At 44.1% G+C, this 25,162-nt stretch overlaps 4 protein-coding genes across 5 annotated transcripts in view; 3 read left to right on the top strand and 1 right to left on the bottom strand.

The window, feature by feature from the left end:
* The window catches only part of pole (polymerase (DNA directed), epsilon), a gene marked incomplete at its 5' end in the record, with an annotated part of 16,070 nt that extends 15,022 nt beyond the window's left edge, over nucleotides 1–1,048 (top strand). For both annotated transcript variants that reach the window (XM_083673581.1, XM_083673582.1), the window contains 3 exons: nucleotides 1–16; nucleotides 179–268; nucleotides 529–1,048. The exon at nucleotides 1–16 is cut by the window's left edge and continues 110 nt beyond it. In XM_083673581.1, the coding sequence (XP_083529707.1) occupies nucleotides 1–16; nucleotides 179–268; nucleotides 529–639 (217 nt within the window). In that variant the 3' untranslated portion in view covers nucleotides 640–1,048. The remainder of the gene's footprint in view (nucleotides 17–178; nucleotides 269–528) is intronic.
* Nucleotides 1,049–3,085: 2,037 nt separating this feature from the next.
* On the bottom strand, nucleotides 3,086–7,562 carry p2rx2 (purinergic receptor P2X, ligand-gated ion channel, 2; the record flags this gene model as incomplete). The annotated part of the gene is made up of 12 exons (XM_083674249.1): nucleotides 3,086–3,193; nucleotides 3,340–3,417; nucleotides 3,527–3,592; nucleotides 3,822–3,912; nucleotides 4,093–4,223; nucleotides 4,427–4,571; nucleotides 4,861–4,941; nucleotides 5,046–5,142; nucleotides 5,231–5,306; nucleotides 5,739–5,810; nucleotides 6,026–6,161; nucleotides 7,423–7,562. 12 exons carry the CDS (start codon nucleotides 7,560–7,562, stop codon nucleotides 3,098–3,100), a joined length of 1,209 nt encoding a protein of 402 aa, XP_083530375.1. The 3' UTR covers nucleotides 3,086–3,097.
* Nucleotides 7,563–10,070: 2,508 nt separating this feature from the next.
* On the top strand, nucleotides 10,071–17,733 carry pes (pescadillo). Its single transcript, XM_083672872.1, has 15 exons — nucleotides 10,071–10,227; nucleotides 10,596–10,675; nucleotides 10,840–10,993; nucleotides 11,163–11,272; nucleotides 11,391–11,562; nucleotides 11,877–11,966; nucleotides 13,141–13,257; nucleotides 13,438–13,515; nucleotides 13,841–13,930; nucleotides 14,289–14,419; nucleotides 14,611–14,736; nucleotides 16,236–16,420; nucleotides 16,520–16,686; nucleotides 16,789–16,956; nucleotides 17,319–17,733. The coding sequence occupies exons 1-15, from the start codon at nucleotides 10,204–10,206 to the stop codon at nucleotides 17,400–17,402; spliced, it is 1,776 nt and encodes a 591-aa protein (XP_083528998.1). The 5' UTR covers nucleotides 10,071–10,203; the 3' UTR covers nucleotides 17,403–17,733.
* A 4,748-nt stretch (nucleotides 17,734–22,481) lies between these two features.
* On the top strand, nucleotides 22,482–23,938 carry gal3st1a (galactose-3-O-sulfotransferase 1a; the record flags this gene model as incomplete). Its single annotated transcript, XM_083673769.1, has 2 exons — nucleotides 22,482–22,609; nucleotides 22,783–23,938. The coding sequence occupies 2 exons, from the start codon at nucleotides 22,482–22,484 to the stop codon at nucleotides 23,936–23,938; spliced, it is 1,284 nt and encodes a 427-aa protein (XP_083529895.1).
* Nucleotides 23,939–25,162: the final 1,224 nt, after the last annotated feature.

Here is a 25,162-nt window from a genome sequence, read left to right as displayed (position 1 = left end):
CACTCTACAGGATCTGGTGAGCGACACCTGGTTGGATATTGTTGGGCATATTACTACCTTTTGCCATTCAAAAAAGCCAACTTCAGTTTTGTTTAAAGGGAATCTGGTATTATTGAATGCTGAGCTCAGAAATCATTGTTGTAAAATAGTAGTTAAAATGCTTCATTGTCCTCTGCAGGCGTGTGCCAAGTGTAAAGGGGTGAAGGAGGCCAACATGCCCATCTACTGCCAGTGTGCAGGAGACTTTGACCTCACCTTCCCCGTCAAGGTTTGTGCTTCAACACAATGCCCGTAATGTCAGCTCTCCAAAATAATTTGGCCCCTGTCAGGTTGAAGTTAAGGTTAAAAATTTATTGGTAACTCTGGTACGCTCCTCGCAATGTTTTGATTCGAGGAGAATCTTACATTCCTTTTTTCTTTGATGCATTCTTCTGTTTTGCACTTGATGAATTGGACATGCATATGTTTCTACTTTTTAAACAATGTATTCCTCAGTAATGCTTGATGTACTTCTCTCCCTATCTACAGAGCTTCTCTGAGCAGATCAAAGTGTTCCGGAATATTGCAGCTCACTACAATATGAACTTCCTGGGAGAGACCATAGACTGGCTACTGGTCATGAGCCCACAGATGAGCTAGTCCGTCCTCAAACTGTGACATCACCCACAGCCTGAGCTGGTCTTCCTGTCAGCTGTTACTTACCGTTAGATGTAACCTGTAGTGGGCTGTATGTTCACAGGCAGCAAGGGAGAAGGTGGCTGGTTAGGGTCTGTTGTTAACGTTGAGATGGTGGTCATGCCTCTTTTCCCGCCTCTGTGTTGCTATAACAACATCAAGTGTCTTGAACACACATGTACTGTTGATGTAAAGATGTAAAGGAGTTAATCAGGATGCCAATCACTGTTCCTCAGCTCTCTAGTCCTGAACAGATACGTACGTCTCCACTGTAAATATACTGATGTGTTGCTGTTTTGTAAATGTTAATGACAAAAAAGTATCTTGTCAGTTTGTCTTAATGTTTGTGTGAATAAATATTTTTGTAAATGACCTCATTTTTCGGAAAGTATAGTTCTGTTTGTCCGACCACACATTGATTGAGTGCTGTCCAGAACCACATCAGTCTCAGGCAGCAATAGTGGCTTCGCTTCCTCTGCAATTGGATGCTAATGAGGCTCAGAGGAATTGTCTTTTGGGTGGGAGCTTTTAGTTGGTTTATTCACTGATTTGGGCCCAGAATACATTTGTCATAAAGTACATACTGTGAAATTGCTCTGAATGTTGATGTTGTGGTGCAGGATGATTCTTGTTTCACAGCTCTGCTTTTGAGGAACTGTAGACTGCCTTGGCTGTGCCATTATGTCACCTCACAAACTCTTTAAAACAAAGTGCCTCTGCCGTCTGTCTGACAATGGAAATATCCACTCACTGTATTACACTAAAATTGGTAGCTTATCCGTAAGCCACTAGTTCAGCATGATGTGAAAGGAGCATTTAAGTTGCAGTGGAGTCAGGGAGGAGTCAGACCCTGCAGCTGCAGCACTACAGCTTTACTGCAGTAGAAAATGACTACATTGCTCATATTGAGAGCTGTGCCTTACATGATTACAGTAGTCTTAAGCTGTGATGAAGCAGTGGTCCTCTGTGGCTCAGCTGGTAGAGCATGGCGCTAACAACGCTTAGGTTGTGGGTTTGATTCCCACTGGGACCATATATACTGAAATGTATGTATTCACTGCTTTGGATAAAAGCGCATATATATATATGAGAAATGGCGCATATATATAAGAAAAGCAATGCATTAATCACTGGCTTCCTTTGTTGTGATTAACTGTAAATAAAACATACACTGGTTGCAGCATCTTCCTCTGTCTAGATCACAATGATCTTAAGCCATCAACCTCCAACACTTTGCCTGCTGATGTGCATCTCCCAGACCAGTAATCACATTTCAGACCGAGAGCTCAGTCACAATTAGATTGGTTGCAATGGGCTCCCTGCTGACAGATAGCTTGTCTTAAATAATGGGCTGGATGTATGTACTGTACAAAGCAAGATACTGTTTTTGACCCCCAATTATGGACAATTTGATCCTTTTCAATGTCATCACTTAAGAGTTCTCATTTAAAACATATTGCACTTTCTCTTGATTGGTAAAGGGTATCTTCTTCTAATGTGAATGGTTAATGCTTAACCATGGTCTCTCATCTTTCATTGGTACTCAGCACTGTACAGGTGCACAGGTCTGTTCACTGCAGAACACATCACAGCGTTTCAGAGTGTCATTGTGGCAGTAGAAGCAGTCCATCTTTTGTGTAAGACGCTGATCCATTAGACCTCAGACGAGTCCTCACTATCGATGTTTCTATTACACACCCGATGTGTCTAGATGGATTCACACTTCCCCACAACCTTGTTAGAGAAACCATTTTGTGGGAAGTGTCATCGTAATGTCATTACTCTGAGAGAGTAGCCCTCTTGCGTGTTTCTTCCCGTATATACGATCAGCGTCTGCAGTCTACAGGAGCGTTCGGTTGAGAGGGAACGAAGAAGTCACAGAATCTACACTTGACCGCTGGAACGCATGTGTAAGGGGTCCATTATCACTGTCTATTTTTGTCTATTTTTCAACCTGCATCTAACTTATAACATTGAGAGAGGTCACAGTATTTTAAGTTAGACATTTATTAAAGTGTACCTTCATAAATACAGTTATTGGGCGGCGTGTAGAGGAGTGATGATTCTCCATACAATGTACTGTTTTGCTGATAATAAAATGTTGGGGTCAATACCATTTAAATTCCTGTCAGTTGAATTAGACATGGACTTCATCCGTTATTGGAGTGCAATTAGATTCTAGGTTGACAGGATTTCAGAGGAAATTGACACCAACTCGGTTCCACAGGCTATGATTCTGGTGAGGTAACGGGTGGCTCTCTCGTGTTCTTAGCTGTCCTGTTCACGTCCACAGGGACCACACAGAATCAAAGAGCCTCTCTGAAGACACCTGAGACCTCAGGGAGGACGGCCGTCCTGCAGGTGTCAGGTGGCTGAGGAGCGTCCATGCATCTGTCCAGAGAACACCTGTTGGGGCGGGGTGTCACAGGGCCACGCCCTCTGACAGGTCTGAGTGGGTGGAGCCATAGCTTATGGTGGTGAATTCTGTGGGCATGGACTCTCTGGGCTCTTTATTGGCCTGTAGGAAGATATGAAAGGAGAATATCATTGAACTAGAGAAGACACAATGCAGCTGCATAAAGGTTTAAAATAAAGAAAATGTGTAAATGGTTGAGAAAGAAAAATAATGGTCATGAATGGATGTATGGAACCTTCTTTTCTTACATTATCAAACTTTCTGTCACTGTAGACCTCATTCTTGTCAATGAAAGTCAACATGATCCAGTCACAGATAATGGAACACTAGAATTAAATAAAGTGAAAACACAACAGTGATTAAAAGCTGGCACAAACAGTAATGAGATTCACCACTGATGTAGCTTCACTCAGACTGGTTGGCACCAGAACTTACAATTCCAACTGATGTCATCGCTGTCACTGTGTTGATGATAGTTGGGATGAGGTTGAACTTCCCAGCCTGCAAAGGAATTATGGAGTAGTGAGTAGAGTAGAGTAGAGTACAGTAAAGTACAGTACAGTAGAGTACAGTACAGTAGAGTAGAGTAGAGTACAGTAGAGTACAGTACAGTACTGTATAGTGTATGGGGAACATGGAAACTGAGGAACATATTCCTCTGAAATATGAGTAAATGTTTTATTTTATTATTATTGATTGACTGAGTGACAGTGATTGGGGAAAATCCTACATGTCCGTGAACAATGACATCCAGACGAATCCCAAAGGCTTTGATAAGTGTCCTGAACTCTTGTCCATCCTTGCTGTAATACTTGGCAAACCTACAGAAAGCATGATTTTTATAAGGAAATAACCAGCGAGAGAAAGAGAGGGAGAAAGAGAGGGAGAAAGAGAGGGAGAAAGAGAGGGACAGGGACAGTTAAACTATCATGCCCTTCAATGCCAAGATACAATACAGTTAGTCATGTCAATGAGAGTACAGACTGTTCTGAACGGCTCACCTGTAGTTGTAACCTGAGCTGGGCAGGTTCTTCCGGAGGTCCAGTCGACGGAAGGAGTACGTGGGCTTACAGTTGGAGGGGTCCAGGTCCAGGTTACACTTCCAGTTGATAAACACACCAATCACTCCGCCCTGACAATTACCATGATCGGATTCAGAGTTTAAAGACATTGGAGCTTAGATTGTGTCCTGTTATTGGTTGATAAAGGTATTCAGCAAAATACGCAAATTAACCGCAAATTAACGGCATTAAACAGATTAAAAGGGATACATGTCATGTGTACAGTGTGTATTGTATGTATACATGTATATATTACAGTAGCCTACTAACTCACAGTCCTGCAGAGCTCACTGAACTTCTCCCTGGCTTGATCAGCAATGTAGCCCAGCCTGAAGATCGGGCAGTAGGGTTCTTTCTCCTCGTGGTAATGGCACTTATTCAGATAAGCTTTCTGCCGTCTGTTGGGTTTGATGTTTCCTCTGCCAGAGAGATAAGTGTTTGTCGGGCAGGAACAATAATACAGTGAAGAACTCAAGAAAGATCCACTTGTTACGGCTCCACATTACAACAATTGGCCTTGTATTTCAGCATGATAGGGTGTGTGTGTGTGTGTGTGTGTGTGTGTGTGTGTGTGTGTGTGTGTGTGTGTGTGTGTGTGTGTGTGTGCATGTGCGTGTGCGTGTGCGTGTGTGTGTGTGTGTGTGTGTGTGTGTGTGAGAGAGAGCAGGGGAGGGGGTTGGGGGAGTGGGCATGTATTGTTATACTTACCTCAGCACCTTAAATTTGGGGAAGTGGACGGTATTCTTGATGTAAACAGTGAAATTGATGGCCTGCACTAATGCTGGTTCCCTGTTGGATGCATCATTAATTAGGTGACTTTGTCCAGACTGGAGATATTGTTTGTTTTTTACCGTCTCCCATTTAAAACGTACATTATTGTATTGGACCCTTACCGTTCTGCTGCATGTTCCTCAACAGGACACCAGGTCTGTATCTCACAGGTCTTGAATGTGTGGTTGTAGTATTTCACACAGCGCCCGGTTCTCTGTCCTGCAGGAAACAACGCAGATTGAACACGTTGGATAAACCGTCCAGGACATACTGAGACTAGCTTACTGAAAGATGACAGAAAAGATACCATGGCCATCAAAGTGGACTTCTCCTGCAGTGCAGTCAGAATCCGCTGTGCAGTTGGCTTTGGGAACCATGAAATGCTGAAAAAAGAGGACAATATCACTGTGAAATATCAGAATTTTCATGTCCTTTGTGATTGTGTTACAACTGACACTGACACACCTTAATGACCTCATCTTACAGTGCTTTTTTATCATTGGACAATATTGAACAATTATACAATTCAATGTCCACATCTATATATATATATATGCCATTTAGCTGACGCTTTTATCCAAAGTGACTTACATTGCAGTGAGTTCATACATTTCAGTATATATGGTCCCAGCGGGAATCAAACCCCCAACCTAAGCGCTGTTAGCACCATGCTCTACCAGCTGAGCCACAGAGGACCACAACATCTAGTAATGATATTGTAAAAGCAGCACAGTGATGTTGTTGGTGTTGTACCTACAGTAGCACTGAACAAGGGAGTGTAGTGGCAGTACCACCACCTGTGGTTGACCTCTCACCTCCGCACACACCCCCTGCCTCTGATTATATGTGACTTCTCTTCTCAGTATCGTGCTGATCACGTCACCACCCTGCAATGGAAACACCACAGAAGAACGTACCGGATGCTGTAATGCTGTACAGACATGGTAATGACAGTTATGGTAATGACAGACATGGTAATGACAGTCATGTGATGACGGATATTATCTACTTATAAGCATCTCTTAAAATCAACACAGAGGAACAGTTTCCCTGATCACTCAGTTCCCCTGATCACTCTGCAGTATTGTACATCATTGTTCACCTCTGGGGGTCCAACGTACTCCACCATGTCCAGGACGTGGTCCCCCTGCAGCGCTATGCCTTTCATCTTGGTGTAGACGGAGCTCTCTGGCCGTGTCTCACTGTCCTGATACGCCTTCTGGCTGATGAACACGTACCTGTAGGACCACACTCAACATTCATATAGAACACGTACCTGTAGGACACACTCAACATTCATATAGAACACGTACCTGTGGGACACACTCAACATTCATATAGAACACGTACCTGTGGGACACACTCAACATTCACATAGAACACGTACCTGTGGGACACACTCAACATTCATATAGAACACGTACCTGTAGGACACACTCAACATTCATATATAATATATATGCCATTTAGCTGGCGCTTTTATCCAAAGCAACTTACATTGCAGTGAGTTCATACATTTCAGTATAGATGGTCCCAGCGGGAATCAAACCCACAACCTAAGCGTTGTTAGCGCCATGCTCTACCAACTGAGCCACAGAGGACCACATCGGTGCATTTAGCATTTCTCACTGATTTCTTCAGGTTCTGACGGTGGATGAGGGATTACTTAGCAATATCTTCAAACACAGTATACTGTATGCCAGTTATTGGGTGTTGTGTGATACTGGAGGTATTTGAAAATTAAAAACTCTGGTCCTCCTCAGTTTTTCTACCTTTTCTCTTGATTTACTGTGAAATCCAATACGGAAACCACTTGTACATAAGAAGACTGACCACTTTCAATACAATTCAGGATGTCCTCTGACAGTAATCTATAACAATGGGATTGGGATCATATTACACAATAATGATCATTAATGGCCAGGGAAGCTGCGCCATCCCTCTAGACGACAGCAGGGACTCAGCAGTTCCATTTCCATCAATTATGCTGTATATTTCTTTGTGAGGTAATTATGCTGTATATTTCTTTGTGAGGTAATTATGCTGTATATTTCTTTGTGAGGTAATTATGCTGTATATTTCTTTGTGAGGTATATTGTAATTATGCTGTATGTTTCTTTGCACTCTAGTTACTCCAAGAACCGAGATTCTCTCTTGAACATATTAAAAAGTCATAAAATAAAGACAAGCATTCTGTTGAAAATGTTGACTAATAAGGACAAGGGGGAAGGGTTGGGAGGGAGGGAGGGGAGGGTTGGGGTGGGTTCACAAGTGTGTAATTATTTTGATAGTGCAGCTGTCCTATACTTGCATACAATGTCATTTAAACTATATGCTGCATATGATTGTATGTTAATTCAATTGAAAAATCAATAAAAAACTGTTTAGCAAAAAAAACCCTCATAAAATAAGATAATTACATCAATATAATTGCATGCTGATTCAAATATATATTTGCTCTTTAAAAAAGGCATGCATAAACAGGAGGCTATAGCTTACCAGATGAAATAGGTGATCACAAAAAACTGAACTGCCCTGTATATGACTCCAAGAGTTTTGTTTTTAACCACCATTACCTTTGGGGTTTCATAATCCCAGAAACCAATAAAATAATCCTTTATAAACGCACGCAGTCCCATTATGATTGATCAGTTTGGAGCTGTCTGTACAGATGTGATGTCCGGTGTTCAGGGTGAAAGGAGATGTTTGGTCGTACGGTACCTGCTGCATTTGCACGCGCGTACATGCACGTGCACGAGAGTAGGCTTATGATAGGTCTGGACTGAAGTATGGAGCGATGTTTCAGCTCAGGGTATGGCAGAATAAACATAATCATAAGATGGGCGGGCGGTCTGGGAGTCCTCCCAGGAAAAATGTGTCACTCTATAAGCGCATTTGATGCAATTCTACATCATTTTCAGCAACATTATAAGCAGCAGTTGGCCAAGCCACAGCACTGTATGTCGTGCCAAGTATCATGGACGCACGCATATTTTACTATTTAGAGGTAGCTTCTCTTTTATTGTTGCTTTGGTTACACAGGACCCTCTCCATGAACTGCTCCAGTGAGGCTGCACAGGCTATTCCATGTAAGGAAGTATGCTATATAATAGGACTACAGAACCGACATAAACAGGGATTTTCAAAAACGATGTGCATAATAACCTAACTTTACGCACACACACACACACACACACACACACACACACACACACACACACACACACACACACACACACACACACACACACACACTCATGCCATGGACTAAAGTGTTTTAATTAGCCTAGACTACTTTTATAATTTGTTCCGGTAGGTGGGTAGCTGCGGGCTGTAAACTTCACCGGTTCTTACCGCTGCGGCTCAGTGCGCCTGGCGCGCCAACAGCTGCGCTGATCCTGGAGACCACCTGTCAGACAACTACAGGGACTATTTCAGACAACTACAGGGACTATTTCAGACAACTACAGGGACTATTTCAGACAACTACAGAGGGCTATTTCAGACAACTACAGGGGGCTATTTCAGACAACTACAGGGGGCTATTTCAGACAACTACAGGGACTATTTCAGACAACTACAGGGGGCTATTTCTAAAAGAAGATTACATCACAGAGGGGAGTGAGACTGTATACATTTATTATTATTGTTGGTTCTCGGAATTCGTCTACTATTTAGTCGGTGTTTTTACGGCGTGGCCTATACCGCCACTATGTATTTGACGGGACGCCGTACCTTACCGGACCGAACAAGTGTCGGGTCAGATATAGTCTTCCCCTGTGAGATAGTGTTCCCCCTATATTAATTGTGGCTTGAAGACCAGGCTAAATTGATTATTATATAGTTGATGTTATAACAATTTGTCAATTTAACACCAACACGAATCAAAATGTTTGACTTGGATGATATAAGATTACAGATGCAATCAATAAAATCTGCAAGCATCAGCAACTTTTTACAGATGAATAAATGAAAAATATGCATATTTTGAATACATAATTATATTCATAGAGACGATCTAAAGTGCATTGGAATATCAAAATCACTGTTATAATATTTACAAAAATGTGATGAACACGGGTATTGACAATAATCCTAAAGGGCATGAATGGAAGCACACTACTGTAATTTCTCACCCCTAAAGTATGTCATCTTAGCTGCATCTCTGATATATTATTTTAAAAGACCTCTCGCCCTGTCCAAACCCCCAATCCAGCCAGGGAGCTATTATGGGATGGACTCTTGATGGGAGACGAAAACCCCCCAAACATTCACTTGTGTCTGTCTGCTACAATGTAATGACAAATGTTTTCCTATTGAGGGGATATTCTCTTATGTAAGTTGATATGCAAAGACAAACACTAAGTAAATGTTCCAAAGAATTCTTACAGGTTACATATGCCCTAAACGAGTCCCTATTGAAGTTACATGGAAACCCCATTGGTTACATGGAGTCCCTTCAGGTTACATGGAAGCCCTCAAATTTGTTACAAAATGTGTTTTTTTTCTCTCTCTCTATGCTTTCATGTGTTGATGTGAAATTAATTTCCATCAGTTTTCTATTAGGCTAATCAATTATTATTTTCCATGGAAACAGAAAATAGTAGTTTAAGTATTGAAGTATAGTGAAAGCCGTTGATAGAAGAGAATATAAATATAAGCACATCGTGGTGGTGAGTTTGCTTCTGTAAAGACCACCAGAGATCAACAGAGAGAGTATCTCCTACCAACAGAGATCAACAGAGAGAGTATCTCCTACCAACAGAGAGAGTATCTCCTATCAACAGAGAGATTATCTCCTACCAACAGAGAGAGTATCTCCTACCAACAGAGAGAGTATCTCCTATCAACAGAGAGATTATCTCCTACCAACAGAGAGAGTATCTCCTACCAACAGAGATCAACAGAGAGAGTATCTCCTACTAACAGAGATCAACAGAGAGAGTATCTCCTACCAACAGAGAGAGTATCTCCTACCAACAGAGAGAGTATCTCCTACCAACAGAGAGAGTATCTCCTACCAACAGAGAGAGTATCTCCTACCAACAGGCGCATCCAGATGAAGCGCAGTTTTATTCAGGCCAACAGCGGACAGCTCCAACCAGCGGGGTCCTGCGGCTCAGTCCACGCATGTGCGGCTCGTCTTCCACGTGTGTCAGAGGTCCGCAGCAGCTCCGGAGGCTAACAGCTAACCGCTAGCTGTTTACATGTCGTGTTGAGAAGCAAGACCGTCTAACAAGCAAAGTGTTTAATAGAACAGCGCCGACATATCATTTGTAAATGGGGGGTCTACAGAAGAAGAAGGTAAGTACATGATGCAGTAATGTCAACTGCTCAGGATAGCTCAGTCAGATCTGTTTCCTAGCAGGGTGAGGGTCAGTAAGACAGGAGGCCACTGCGATGTGAGGTTGAAGAAATAATGATTACCACAATCAGAATCAGAACCACAATCAGAATCAGAACCAGAACCACAATCAGATCAGAATCAGAATTATTTTATTTGGCCAAGTATATTTGCACATACAGGAAATTGACTTGACTTGGTTTGCTGTAATGATGCTACTCAGATATGAACCTGTAATTAGCTAGCCAGCTACATTTCTTGCCAAAGTTTCTTGCCTAAATCCAGGCAGCGTTAACTAACGTACATCTGTCCTGGTATCTGTTACCAGTATGAGAGGGGCTCTGCCACCAACTACATCACCAGGAATAAGGCTCGGAAGAAGCTGCAGCTGAGCTTGGCAGACTTCAGGTAGGCTCCACGTCTCACCCAGAGCGTGCTTGGTTTTTACTAACGGTAACAACACATGGTATTATTTGATTTCATGATTCTTCACCAGCCACTGTATTGTCAAATTGACCGGTTGAAACCCACTGCAATGTTCTAACTTTCCCTCTGTTCCTGTTGTTCCTCAGGCGACTGTGTATTCTGAAAGGCATCTACCCCCACGAGCCCAAACACAAGAAGAAGGTGAACAAAGGTTCCACAGCTCCTCGGACCTTCTACCTGCTCAAAGACATCCGCTTTCTCCTGCACGAACCCATCGTTGGGAAGTTTAGGGAGTACAAGGTAATGTTGATGTCTTGTGGTTAGATATAATTAGAGTTACATGTGTTTTACTGCTCCCCCACATGTGAAGTTAAATTGTCAGTGTCTTAAAGGAAACTGAGAGTTTCATCTGAAGAGTTTCAACTCTTTCAACTCATGTTGTAACATCTCTTGGTTCTGTCATTGGCAGGTGTTTGTGCGTAAACTGAGGAAGGCTTATGGAAAATCAGAATGGACAGGAGTGGAGAGACTGAGAGAAAACAAGCCTGGTTATAAACTTGACCACATCATCAAAGAGAGGTGAGGCTCCATGCAGTGCCAACAGCCAACAGAAGAGGGCGTTTTCGAGCCAACCTGATTGTGGTTGTCTGACGAGTTGCTTGTAGATGTCTCATATGTGTGTTCATGTTTCTGCCAGGTATCCCACATTCATAGATGCTCTTCGTGACGTCGATGATTGCCTCTCCATGTGCTTCCTGTTCTCCACATTTGCGCGAACAGGGAAGTGTCATGTCCAGACCATCCAGCTGTGCCGGCGTCTCTCTGTGGAGTGGATGAACTACATAGTTACGTCTCGCTCACTGAAGAAGGTAGGAACGAGGAACGTCTTCACTGAAGGCTGATGTAGTGCAGGGATATTGATGAAGCGAGGATGATCCTGACTGTGAGCTGTAGAAACGCCTTTCAAATGGATCAGTTAATCAATGAAGGCATGAATGTAACAACCAAGCAGCGTCAGAGAGAGTCTGTTTGGTTGAGAGCTCTGGAACTTGATTGCTTTTAGCACTTGACATTGGATATGTTTGAACAGATTTGCAATTTGGCATGGATTTTGAATGCTTTTGGGCGATGGATAACTGGTGGTCAGATGTATTCCTAAACCCTATTTTGCTTCTCTTGACAGGTTTTCCTCTCCATCAAGGGTATTTACTATCAAGCAGAGGTCCTTGGACAGCTCATCACATGGCTGATTCCCTACCAGTTTGCTCATGATGTAAGTGCTGATTGACAGTATAGCAGCCTAAAGCCTAAAGAGCCAAATTCAAATGCAGTTGTCAGTTTGTCAGGGGTCTTGAGAGTTTAAGATGTTCTTTGTGAAGCGTTAATCACCATCATTCTCCCTTTACTATGGCTCCCATGCAATTGTGTTTTATCAGCCAAAAGAACGGGGTTCAGCATTAACAGATGTGTCGGGACAGTGGCCCAATCGGACCAGTAACTTTCAGCGTGACTTTGGCATTCAATTTCACGAGATTAACAGGCAATGACAGAGGCCTACTGTTAGAGCTAATAGAAGCAAAAGTGCTTTCTACAATGCAATAAAGAATGAAGTCATATTTTTAGAAATTCTACATTACAAAATGTATGTGAGAGACTGCACACGAACCTAAAACCTTGCACGGCGTCCGATGTCGTCCGATACCTCAGCTCAGACGTTCAGTTTGATGCATCAGCTCAGAGTTCAGTTTGTGCCAGTAGATTTCAGGGTTACTGGGTCAGGTTAACGTTGAACCCTGCAGTGACAGTGATACTTGATAGTGATATTTGGCAAACCTTGCTTGTTGACTTAGCATTGATGTTTCAATTGATCTGATCTTGACCTAAAAAGGTAAAAGATAGCAACAAAGTTATATGAAAGACGAGCGAGCCTAACCCTAACCCTTACCCTTATTGGTAAAAGTGAGGTTTGTGACCCCTCTTTGTAAATGGTTGATGGGATGCTTTCCCAGACAGAAAGTGCTGCATTTTGCTTTGTGTAATGTCATGTATTTAAGCAAATAAAAGGACCACATTTTCACTATTAATTCACTAAAGGGAGTTGTGCTTCTAGCACAAGCAGAATCCATAAGACCTCTTCACCCCCACTACCCCTAAGTTTCTCTCCTGTTAATAAATACTAACTAACTAAATAAATCCTTCTAGCATTGTGACTGCCTATGGCCCCTGGTCCGAGCATAGATTACTTTATCTTATGATGACTGATGGATAGATGATTCACTTACTTAAACAAATGTACTTGTTGTAAGTCACTTTGGATAAAGGTGTCTGCTAAATGCCGTAAATGTAAGAATCCCCTGTCCTGTGTTAAACATGCCTTAGGGAACAACCAAAGACATTACATTCAAATGTCTTTAGCCATTAGTTTGAATTGCTTATTTCTCCTTCAGCATCCAACAGATGTAGACTACAGAGTGATGGCCACCTTCACAGAGCTGTACACCACCCTCCTGGGCTTCATCAACTACCGCCTCTACCAGACCCTCAATCTTGTCTACCCACCCAAGGTACACAATACAGCACCGCAGTCTCTGGCCCATTCCAGCAATGGCATTTCACAGCAATTGTTGTGTTTTAAACCATATTTTGTTTAAGTATTACTATATTTGTATTTATAAACTGTAGATTATTGGTCATTGGCCATTTTGTTTCATCATGGCTGTCGCTAATTCCACCACTCTCTTCAGCTGGACAGCAAGGCGGAGTCTGAGGTGAAGGCGGAGAATGAGGAGGACTATGCCATGGATTCTGAGAGTTACTTAGAGGTGGGACTTTGAAAAGTTGTATGGTTTGATAGTGTAATACTTATATTTATTTATTTATATATATATATATATATATATATATATATATATATATATATATATATATATATATATATATATATATATATATATATATATATATATACACACACACATACACACACACACATACATACACACTTGCTGTGTATCTATGACAAACCCGTCTGTATTGTTGTGAGTTACTGGGTATTAAGGGTAGATGTTAATCAGTCTGGAGAGATGAGCAGGTTTGAAGCAGTGTAAACTTGGTCAGTGTATTTCATGTTCTCCTGTTCCCTCCCAGAAACTGTCGGCCCTGAGTGCCAGCCTGGCACGGGTGGTGTCCACAGTCGAAGAGGAGGAGGCTGCGGTCGACCAGTTCCCTTCTGAGGAGGTACAGAGATGCTGGTTAGAAGTACCAGGTTATTCGGATTGTATTCCGACAATTTGGACACACTTCACCTTAATGGACTGGATTTACATATCTCTTTGGTGGATTAAGTTTTTAAAGTGAAAGGCATGTTATGATGAATTATTGTTAGAAAACTTGCAGATAAGATGAAAATCCCTGATAAACTAATTGCCCTCAGAAGGCAAGATTGAGAGACCAAACACCCCTTCACCAAAAGCTTACCGTTATTAGAGGTGTTAGACTGGGGAGCTCAGCTCCATGGTTGCCAGGGGAGAGGTGTTTGTAAACAAAGTGATGAAACTAATCAGATGTCTCCACCTCCTCCCTTCTCTTCCTGTAGGAGGACCTGGGGAAGATGGAGGCCAGAGAGAGGGAGCAGAAAGAACAGGAAGCACAGAAGAGGCTCTTTGAGGGGCTGAAGTTCTTCCTCAACAGGGAAGTGCCCAGAGAACCACTGGCCTTTGTCCTGAGGTTAGTGTTTCTTCCTCTGACCAGGCGCTCTGCCACACGTTGATAAAGGCCACGGAGGGCAAGCGGAACATGCCAAGCTGAGCCTAACCAGGGACTTTTGGACAGATTCCATGCCACTTCATACTTCAAAGGCAGCTTTGATGCACCGTAAATTGAGAGTTCACTTTTCTGTTGATTCCTCTCCTTGTCAGGTGTTTTGGTGCTGAGGTGTCCTGGGACAAGTCCCTCTGCATCGGAGGCACCTATGAGGTGACAGATGAGACCATCACCCATCAGATTGTGGACAGACCGGACATGGACAAGCAGTACATCAACAGGTGTGGGAGCACAATAGATCCTTCAAGTGCATCTGCAGAAGCTTTAAAATACTGCTGTCAGTTTTCTTGCTCTTTCAAATCTCAGTCCAGTCTCAGTTTAAGCTACTCACTCATGCTCTGTGGGGTCCTTCCCTCAGTTCCCTTCAAAGACGGGCTTGGCCCCACAATGCCCCCTTTCAGAGGGACTTTCTGTTCTCATGGCTCAAAGGCTCACTGTTCTCCAGGGCTTCCTTGAGGTGGTGGCTGTGGGTGGAGGGGGTGGTGGCGGAGGTTGTGGAGGGGGTGGTGGGAGGTGGGGGTGGTGGGTGTGGGTGGAGGGGGTGGTGGCGGAGGGTGTGGGTGGAGGGGGTGGTGCGTGTGGGTGGTGGGAGGTGGAGGGGGAGGTGGGGGTGGTGGGTGTGGGTGGAGGGGGTGGTGGCTGTGGGTGGAGGGGGTGGTGGCGGAGGTTGTGGGTGGAGGGGGTGGTGGCGGAGGTTGTGGGTGTGGGTGGAGGGGGTGGTGGAGGGGGTGGTGGCGGAGGTTGTGGGTGTGGGTGGAGGGGGTGGTGGGAGGTGGAGGGGATGGTGGGAGGTGGGTGTGGGTGGAGGGGGGGAGTAGAGTCACACCTGACAGATCTTGACGATGTTTACATGCATATCATAACACAGAATACTGGCCCTTACCAGTGCCCCGGTTTTACCATTTACATATAGTTTTACATATAGTTTTTACATAGTTTTATCATAACATACCCAAATACCACGCCCGCCAATATTCCTGTATACATGATCAAATTGGCTAACATGACTAAGCCCCTCTACGCTAAATATTATGTGGCTGGCTCACAAGCTGCTCTAGGGAGAAGATGCTAGTCTTTGTCAACCTGTGTTTTCCTGTTGGCATTATTGCAGAAGAACAACGATCATGCCGATTCAGAGACAGGCTGAAGCGTGAGGCATTAGGAAATGCATGTTATGAACATTCTGAGCAACCTCTTGTTCATGCCACATCAGAACACTCAGAGACTATCATTACCGACAGACAACTCAACTGCACATACCTGAATCTTCTCTGCCCTCAATGTTCAAACCACAGTTCTTTCTAAATTGTAAGGCTGAGCATGGGCAAACACAAGCTAATTTTCCAGTCAAAGGAGAAACCGGGGTAAGGTGTTCACATGTCTCAGTATTCTGGTTATTAGAGGCATAACCCACATACCTTGGTCTCTCATTACTGGAATAAGGGCTTATAAGTGGTCCTCATCTTCTTTCTTACTGAGCTTAGCTGCACATTGGCTCATTATACCCATCACCTCCAACATGTATTCATGCTTTTGTGATCAATACACACTTTACAAAACATCCTCAACATGACAGTGTGCTTTGCCTTTTGATTTAAGCTAGTGAAAATAATGAAATGCTTTTAAGAGTGTATGATTTGTCTGGGCATACGTAAATGTCAGTGTAAATGTTGACCGTCAGGAAGGCCGTAATGGTTTGTTGTCCCTGTCCTCCTGCCAGGTACTACATCCAGCCCCAGTGGGTGTTTGACTCTGTCAACGCCAAGCTGTGTCTGCCCGTGGAGGACTTCTTCATCGGGGTGACTCTGCCCCCTCACCTGTCGCCCTTCGTGGAGGAGAAGGATGGGGACTACGTGCCTCCAGAAAAGCTGAAGCTCATGGCCCTACAACGAGGAGAAAAGCCTGGTGAGAACCAAGCCCCCCTATGGCAGCTTTATATGGGATCCGTTTTTGTGCATGGATGTATATTGCGTTAATTTAACTTTCACCATTTTCAAACCTCAGTACGAGAACAGGATGAAGAGAGTGAAGAGGAGGAGGAGGATGAAGAGGAGGAAGAAGAAGAAGAGGAGGAGGAAGGGGAGGAGGAGGATGACGACGAGGTAGACAATGAGGAGTTGACAGATGAGAAGAATCTGAAGAAGATGGAGGAGCGGCGGTCCAAGGGCAAGGTAAGAGACTTCTACCCGTCTACCTGTCTACCTGTACACACATTCTGAAACAACATGGTTTCATAGGAGGAACACTTAGTAAGATGATTCTCTCCCCTGCAGTCTCTGCCAGTGAAGGTTACTCCTGGGAAGATGAAGGCAGAGAACCACATGCGTCTGGAGCAGGAGGAGAAAGCCGAGGAGAAGCGCCTGGCCATCATGATGATGAAGAAGAAGGAGAAGTACCTTTACAACAAGATCATGTTTGGGAAGAAGAGAACGGTCCGAGAGGTAAGAGTCCAGACCTGCGTCCCACGGCGACAGTATCCATGGGGATAGATGCTGCAAACTGTGAGCCTGAATGTGGTCACCATGGGAACTGCAGTACTGTAATAAATAGATGAATATACACAGGGGTGTAGAGGAGGAGGCCTTATTATGGGATACAGCCAGAACATTCCATACAGCAACCCCCTAATCTGGTCCCAGTCCCTGCTATGTATCTTGAAGGATAATGGTTAACAGAGTTGGGCCCTGGAAAGCTTGCTTGCTATATGATAGTCCATTTACAGGGCTAATGACCTTGGTGTGTCATACCAACAGGTTCTCTGCTCACTCCACTGTTCATGAACTCTGTCTGCTTTCCCCGACAGGCAAACAAACTGGCCTCCAAGAGAAAAGCCCACGACGAGGCTGGCAAGGCTGAAAAGAAGAAGAAAAAGACCAAGAAACAGTAGTCACCTGACAGGATATCATGGACATGTTTGTATGTAATCAATGGTGTTACATATGTTCATGTTTGACATCAAATGAATCTCATAAGTTGATCATGATACTGGATCCTATTTTGAGTGAGAGGAGTATGTATCATGTGTCATGCAATTAGTTTGCTGGCTGCTTACCATTGTTCCAGAATATTACGTAACCTGTTTCTTTAACCATTGTGAGGAGCATGACCATATTCTGTTTGTGAGAACTCAGATATTCTGGGTAGATTTTCTACTGATACACCCTATTTTAATCTGTTGTATTTGTAATTAAAAGGTGGTCTATGTATGTTCTTCAATAGAAAAACTTGTTTGAGTCGTCTTCTTTTTTGTGTGTGATATTATGTTCTAGATCCTTAGTAGCAAACCAATCACAAGCCCCACAGCCAACAGAGCTTTGAATGCAGCCTTACTTAGAGGGACTCCACCGACTGATTTAGCCATGATTATTCTCCTCATTTTCAAAAAAATGCAACTGAGAACAAGATTTGTTTCTTGGAGGTGTAGTTTTATGAACCATCCAAAAATCAACCTTCAAATTTGTCAGGGAAAGGGGTGCAAATTTGTTAGAAATCTAGGGAGTAAGACTGAACTAGGGAGTAGGACTGAACTAGGGAGTAGGACTGAACTAGGGAGTAAGACTGAACTAGGGAGTAGGACTGAACTAGGGAGTAGGACTGAACTAGACTGAACTAGGGAGTAAGACTGAACTAGGGAGTAGGACTGAACTAGACTGAACTAGACTGAACTAGGGAGTAAGACTGAACTAGGGAGTAGGACTGAACTAGACTGAACTAGGGAGTAAGACTGAACTAGGGAGTAAGACTGAACTAGACTGAACTAGACTGAACTAGGGAGTAAGACTGAACTAGACTGAACTAGACTGAACTAGGGAGTAAGACTGAACTAGACTGAACTAGGGAGTAAGACTGAACTAGACTGAACTAGGGAGTAAGACTGAACTAGGGAGTAAGACTGAACTAGACTGAACTAGGGAGTAAGACTGAACTAGGGAGTAGGACTAAACTAGGGAGTAGGACTAAACTAGGGAGTAAGACTAAACTAGGGAGTAGGACTAAACTAGGGAGTAGGACTAAACTAGGGAGTAAGACTAAACTAGGGAGTAGGACTAAACTAGGGAGTAAGACTAAACTAGGGAGTAGGACTGAACTAGGGAGTAAGACTGAACTAGGGAGTAAGACTGAACTAGGGAGTAAGACTGAACTAGGGAGTAAGACTGAACTAGGGAGTAGGACTGAACTAGACTGAACTAGACTGAACTAGGGAGTAGGACTAAACTAGGGAGTAAGACTAAACTAGGGAGTAGGACTAAACTAGGGAGTAAGACTGAACTAGGGAGTAAGACTGAACTACGGAGTAGGACTGAACTAGACTGAACTAGGGAGTAAGACTGAACTAGGGAGTAAGCGCTTTTTCCGGACCAAAACAGTATTTATAAATGAAACATTCCTTTCAAGGCATACTTACTGTTGCATCAGTCTGTACCACTAGGAGTCAAATCTCTAGGTTGAGAAGGGCAGAATAATTTAGTGGTGCTGGCTGTGTCTCTGCCTAGCAGATGGCAGCCTTCTGGGTTTCACACGTCCTAATGCTGTAGACAGGCCAGCACTGACACCAGAGGTGTGGAATCTGACGCCACGGCCCTGGGAGTCAACACCCTGACAGTGGACAGAGGCTAAGGTCTCCGTGGTGTCAGTGAGAGTGTGTGGGGGGATGAATGATTGGTCAGTGACATGGCCAGTGGGCGGTGACGAGGAAGGAGCGCTACCCCCCAGGCCCTGTGATGGTGCTGTGACCTCTGTGAGCCAAGGCCCAGGCCAGTCATGCCCTCTGCTACTCAATCTCCTCATTCACTGACTGAACCCCCGATCCTCGGCCCCTCCCCACTCACGCGCATGCCTGATCTGCATTCCATGCATGCCCGCCCAGTCCAGGTCTCAGCCTGGCACGCAGGGCGCGTTCATGCAACCCCGCTCAACAAAAGCCTGAGTGTTGTGGTTGGGCAGGGAGGGCGGGATGGTCAGCAGGCTCCCCATGCTGTCTCCCTGCGTACTGGACGGCCACAGTGTGGCCAGAGGGATGGAGCATGACCCCCATACTGTAACGGCCAGTTCTGTATGACCACATCTTGCTACATCCCGGCTCCCTGAGCCAAATAGACTCATCAATCCCTTTCTCAGATGTCTGGCTCATTTTCTGTTGACACCACCTTACTGCAGTTGCTTATTGTATAATGCATAGTTCCAAAGGATAGATAGAGGAGGTGAATAGATGATGTTTTGCCCACTGCTCTAACTGCCTACTGACTGCCCTTTCACAGTATGTCAGTTTCTGTGCATCGCATCTCCTCAATATGGTGTGGAACATTTTTGTTGATGTAACAGAAAATGCAGAATGAATTCAAAACAAAATAATGTTTTTGAACATTCTGTACTGTTCTGTAGCCCACTTACTGTACTCTGCTGTGCTTTGGCTTTAAATCTGTTGGCAATAGATAATGATTGATGTACATTTCAATATTACATAGATCCAAGCTTCAAATAAAATTATCTATACGAAGCTGGCTTGCTAAATAAGCCTTTTAAAAAATGCTGTCAGAGAAAGAGCAGGCTTGATCACAATTGAGGCCTTTGTGTGCAGGCTTTTTGCATTTGTTCTTTTTTTACTATTTACAACTCCTCCTATCAGCTTGCAGTTCAGACTCCAGTGTCTTCTCTCAATAGCCTTCTGTATGCAGCAAGAGGATAGAGCCCATGCCCTCCCCCTCTCTATCCCTCCCCCTATCCATGCCCTCCCCCTATCCATCCCTCCCCCTATCCATCCCTCCCTCTCTCTCTCGCCCTCCCCCTATCCATCCCTCCCTCTCTCTCTCTCTCTCGCCCTCTCTCTCTCTCTCGCACATACTGACAAGTGCAAGTCCCCTGACAGAAAACCTGACGTCACTGGTGACTGGATGAACGTCCCTGTGGTGCTCTGTTCAGCTGGATCAGTTTTGGAATTGAAATTGGAAGAGGCAGTGGTGACCAGAGACGTCAGGTGTGCACAGAGAAAGAGGGAGAGCACCTGCCAGGTGAAGGGGTTCTGGAGTGTCGTACATTAGAAGGAAAGCGCTGGACTATGTGTGGGGTTAATGACAGCATGTGGGACTTGGCGAGATCAGGCAGGAGCCACCAGTGCACTGGACAGCCTATCTGAGACCTCTGGACAGCCTATCTGAGACCTCTGGAGCTGAGAGAGAACGCTGAAGATCATCCCCTTACAACTATGCATTTGGGTAAACAACTGTCATAGGTTTAAACTTCGGCAGCTTTTTCCATCTAACAAGAGGGTAAAGTGTCCAGATATTAATTTTCACAATGAAAGTCAGATACAGTTTGAGTGAGCAAATGAGATTTGCTGTTGACATTGTTGAGTCAACTTTTCTGGTGCATCATTCAGTGTCATTGGAATAAGTAACCAATGTGCCAATGACATGTGTTATGTTATGTTATTCTTGACAGATTATCAAACAGTTATGTGTAATATTCATGAACCACAAATTACAGTACACAGCCCAAACTGTTTAACTAATGTTTACATTTTTGCCAGTTATATCATGCACTCTATGTCAATAATATTCTTGTGTCTGAACTGAAGGTTAGGACATTGGGTACACGTTGTTGGTTATGTGATTCATGATTCATTACTGTCGGCTTTAATACTGTAGTTGCCTTAATCTGAGTTGACTCATTCCTCAACTAGATCTGTACAGTAGATTTGATAAACCATAAAACATTAAAAAATACATAAAAAAAAAACATTCATCTGAGACCTGCCTAAAAAATAATAATTTGTTTACATTTGAATATTGTTTCCAAGGTAAGCAGCCATCTTATCTTAAATGATGACATCAGAGATCTTGGTGTAGGGTAAATCACTGGGGGTTTGCTTTGGAGGCTAATATTCTGTTGTATCCCCGAGGCAGAGGAAATGCTTAGCTAATGAAGCACACATTCATACTGAGGGCCATTTGTGGGCAAAACAGCTCCATCAAAAAACCCTGAATCCAGACTTGCGCCCAAATGCCTCCCATCACCCGGGACTCGGGGGCAGAGAGAATGCCCCCCTCACATTGCCTCTATAATAGCCCCTTCATGGAGCCCAGACAAAGGAGCAGAAAACATGGCCCTTTACTCCATTGCTGCGCCACCAACTTCTATAACAGTCTGTTATCTGTTATAACAATCAAAATGTTTTTCAAATGTTTCAGTTTATGTTTGACCCAGTAGTTCACCATCTCCTATTTCACTTCAGAAACTACTTTTGAAAGAATTACGCTTTAACAAAAAAGAAAACAGATCTTTCATTGGTTTGTTCTATCTCTTGTTCCTCCAGCCTGCTACAGGGGGCAACTGTGTCTCACATGTACTCTGTAATTCTGAGTCAGCTTCTGGGTCAGTACAGATCTGATAACAGACTGCAAGGGGAATGGCTGGAGCCGAACAGGATCACTTTCCATGATACATTATTCATCAGAGAGACAGATGACACAGAAACACAGGGCATACTGTAGTTCACTGCAATTTCAGAACATTTATCTAGCTCTATTAAATAATGAATAAACAAACACACATTTTGTAACACTTGTCCAAGATGAACCCACATGTTGCTGTTGACACACCTTTCACTCATAATAAAGGCAAAACCCAGACGAGTGGACCAGGTGGATGTCTTGAATTACTTCCATTTCAAGAGGCATGATGAGCACCATTTATGCACAGAGTCCTGCCCTCACTGGAAACTTCAATTTGACAGAGCTGCTTCCATTGTCTCATGTGCCCAATCTGTATAATTGGTCACATGAGACCAATAAACCCTCTGACTAATAGATTGTGATGAGCACCTCTCCATGTCCGCCTCAAAAGGAGATCTTTGTTAAAACCTTAGAAGGTTTAAAGACAGCCCTTTACTTTTAGTAAATTGTGATTATGTTGAACTGTTGCCTAATGTTACAATGCTTTTATTCCAGATAACCCTCTATTGGGGACCATGGTTGGCAAGCAAGGGAGGCAATGGAGGTCAATGTGCAAAGGTCTCATCCTGGGGACCCTGCTCACCAGCTGTATGATCCTGCTCTACTGCCTTTCTGCTCCACAAGTCCACTTCAATCAGCCTGAGTAAGACTCAATGTGAAGCATTTTACTGGGCGGACGTTGGTGCAATCCTCCTACTGCAGTAAACTATAGACCTAAAGTTAAAACTATACAGCTGCTGTAAGATGGTATAGGGAATGATTCATGTTAAATTAACGATGGTACTATCAACCTAATTTGTACATCTTTACCTGCAGGGTTCCAGTGCCGTACTCCTGTGCACATCGTCCTGCTCAAGCACACATCCCACCCGTCTCTAACAGCTCCCAGCGTGGTTCTGGACAGGCAGACCTCTGCACTCCTAAAGTGGACATCATGTTCATGAAGACCCACAAGACAGCCAGCAGCACTCTCCTCAACATCTTGTTCCGCTTCGGAGAGAAGCACAGGCTCAAGTTCGCCTTCCCCAACAGTAGAAATGACTTCTCCTACCCCTCACCTTTCCAGCGCTCCCAGGTCAAGGACTACAGGCCTGGAATGTGCTTCAACATCATCTGTAACCACATGCGCTTCAACGGTGCTGAGGTGGCCAAGGTGCTTCCCACAGACACCTCCTACATCACCATCCTGCGAGACCCAGCTGAGCTGTTTGAGTCCTCCTTCCACTATTTTGGGCGTCTGGTGCCTCTGACCTGGAAGATCCCCGGGGAGGACAAGCTGACAGAGTTCCTGACTGACCCCGATCACTACTATGACTCTGAGGGCTTCAACGCATTCTACCTCAAGAATCTGCTGTTCTTTGACTTTGGGCAGGACAACACTCTAGAACCAGGAGACCCGCGGGTGGAGGAGGGGATCAGGTCCATCGCACAGCGGTTCCAGCTGGTGATGATGGTGGAGCATTTTGAGGAGTCACTCATCCTGCTCAAGGCCGCCCTCTGCTGGGAGATGGACGACCTGCTCTTCTTTAAGCTTAACGCACGGAAGGGCTCCACTGTGTCCAAGCTGACACCAGAGCTGAGGGCAAAGGCCCTTGAGTGGAACGCGATAGACTGGAAACTGTACCAACACTTTAATGCCACCTTCTGGCGGAAGGTGGAGGCATACGGGCCTAAGAGAATGGCAGACGACGTGGCCGAGCTGCGGAGGAGGAATGCAGAGATGGCGGCCATCTGTATCGAGGGGGGGCACGCTGTGGAGCCGGGGAGCATCCAGGAGACGGCCATGCAACCCTGGCAGCCCATTGGAGAGAAGTCCATCATGGGCTACAACCTGAAGAAGAACGTGGACAAGGCCCACCACAAGCTGTGCCGTAAGATGCTCACCCCAGAGCTGCAGTACCTGACGGAGCTGGGGGTCAACCTGTGGATCACTAAACTGTGGGGTCATGTGAGAGATGTGATAAACTGGTGAATAGAGAGACATGAGCAAGAGTGGCCAATTCAACATTAAAGAGAGTGTGATGAGAGAGAGAGAGAGAGAGAGAGAGAGTGTGTGTGCATGCGTGTGTGTGTGTGTGTGTGTGTGTGTGTGTGTGTGTGTGTGTGTGTGTGTGTGTGTGTGTGTGTCTACTCTGACCTAAAGGTTTTCGTTTAGTATAGCCTCCTCAATCATAAAAAAAAGTTGTACTTATTTCAGGAGTATTGACTTGTTTACCTTGTACATGATTGTAAAACGTAATGTACTTGATAAGTGCTTCAGAACTGCAAAGTTCACCTCACAATCTGAAGAAAGTCTGCACACCCAGTAACAACATGTCACACTTCCCTGTGTCGCACTACCTGTTTCTGTGGGGCAAATGGTTTCCTATCCTTTTCATCCTATGTACTGATGTTGAACTTGTGTGAAATGAATACTAGTGACTTGAACTTTTCCTCTTCAGTTTTGATCGGTAACAACAACGACGCCAGCAGGTGCTGTTACGCAATCATGAACACATTTTGCAGAAGATAATAAATAGATAAAAAGAGAAATCTTCCTTGCAAAACAAGAAAATACTCAGATGTTCCCCTATCCCATCCACTTTCCCCTCACTCCAGCCAATCATCTGAAATGATAATCTTATTGTATCTTTAAAATAAAAACAAGAAGAAAATAATCTCTGTTGTATCACTTCCAGTAATGTCGTGGAGTGTAAATCCAAGTAAACTTTATTTTTTTGGTGAATAGGGTTTACCCACCTATTCAATTCATGCTGTTCAGGGTTTACCAACCTGTTTGTTTCACCACTACATCCCTGATTACTTCATCAAGAACGTTGTCAAATGTGATATTTCAAATGAGGAGCAGCTCCTTTCACTGCAGGATGAGGAGGTCGAGCGGAGGACAGGTGGGCCACTGTCACTGTGATTGGTTAAACGTTCTTCACTAATAGCCAATGGTAACTTTTGTTATGGTTTCTGGGAAATGGTGTTCTATTGAACATGAGATCCATCAACAACACTACTTAATAAACTACAACTCCCAAAAAAGAAGCTTTTTTAGGGGCGTGGGTGAATTTGTGTTCTCTGAGCTTAAATAAGCGCCATCTAGCAACATTAAGACTTCCGGTGTCGCTTTTCGCCGTTTTCGCGGCTTCAAAATAAAAGCGCGAGTTAAAACATGAATGAAAGTGATGGCATGACAACACTTTATCTT

Source organism: Argentina silus, assembly GCF_951799395.1.
Source record: "Argentina silus genome assembly, chromosome: 7".
Lineage (NCBI taxonomy): Eukaryota > Metazoa > Chordata > Actinopteri > Argentiniformes > Argentinidae > Argentina > Argentina silus.
This window is presented reverse-complemented; position numbering and strand designations above follow the sequence as displayed.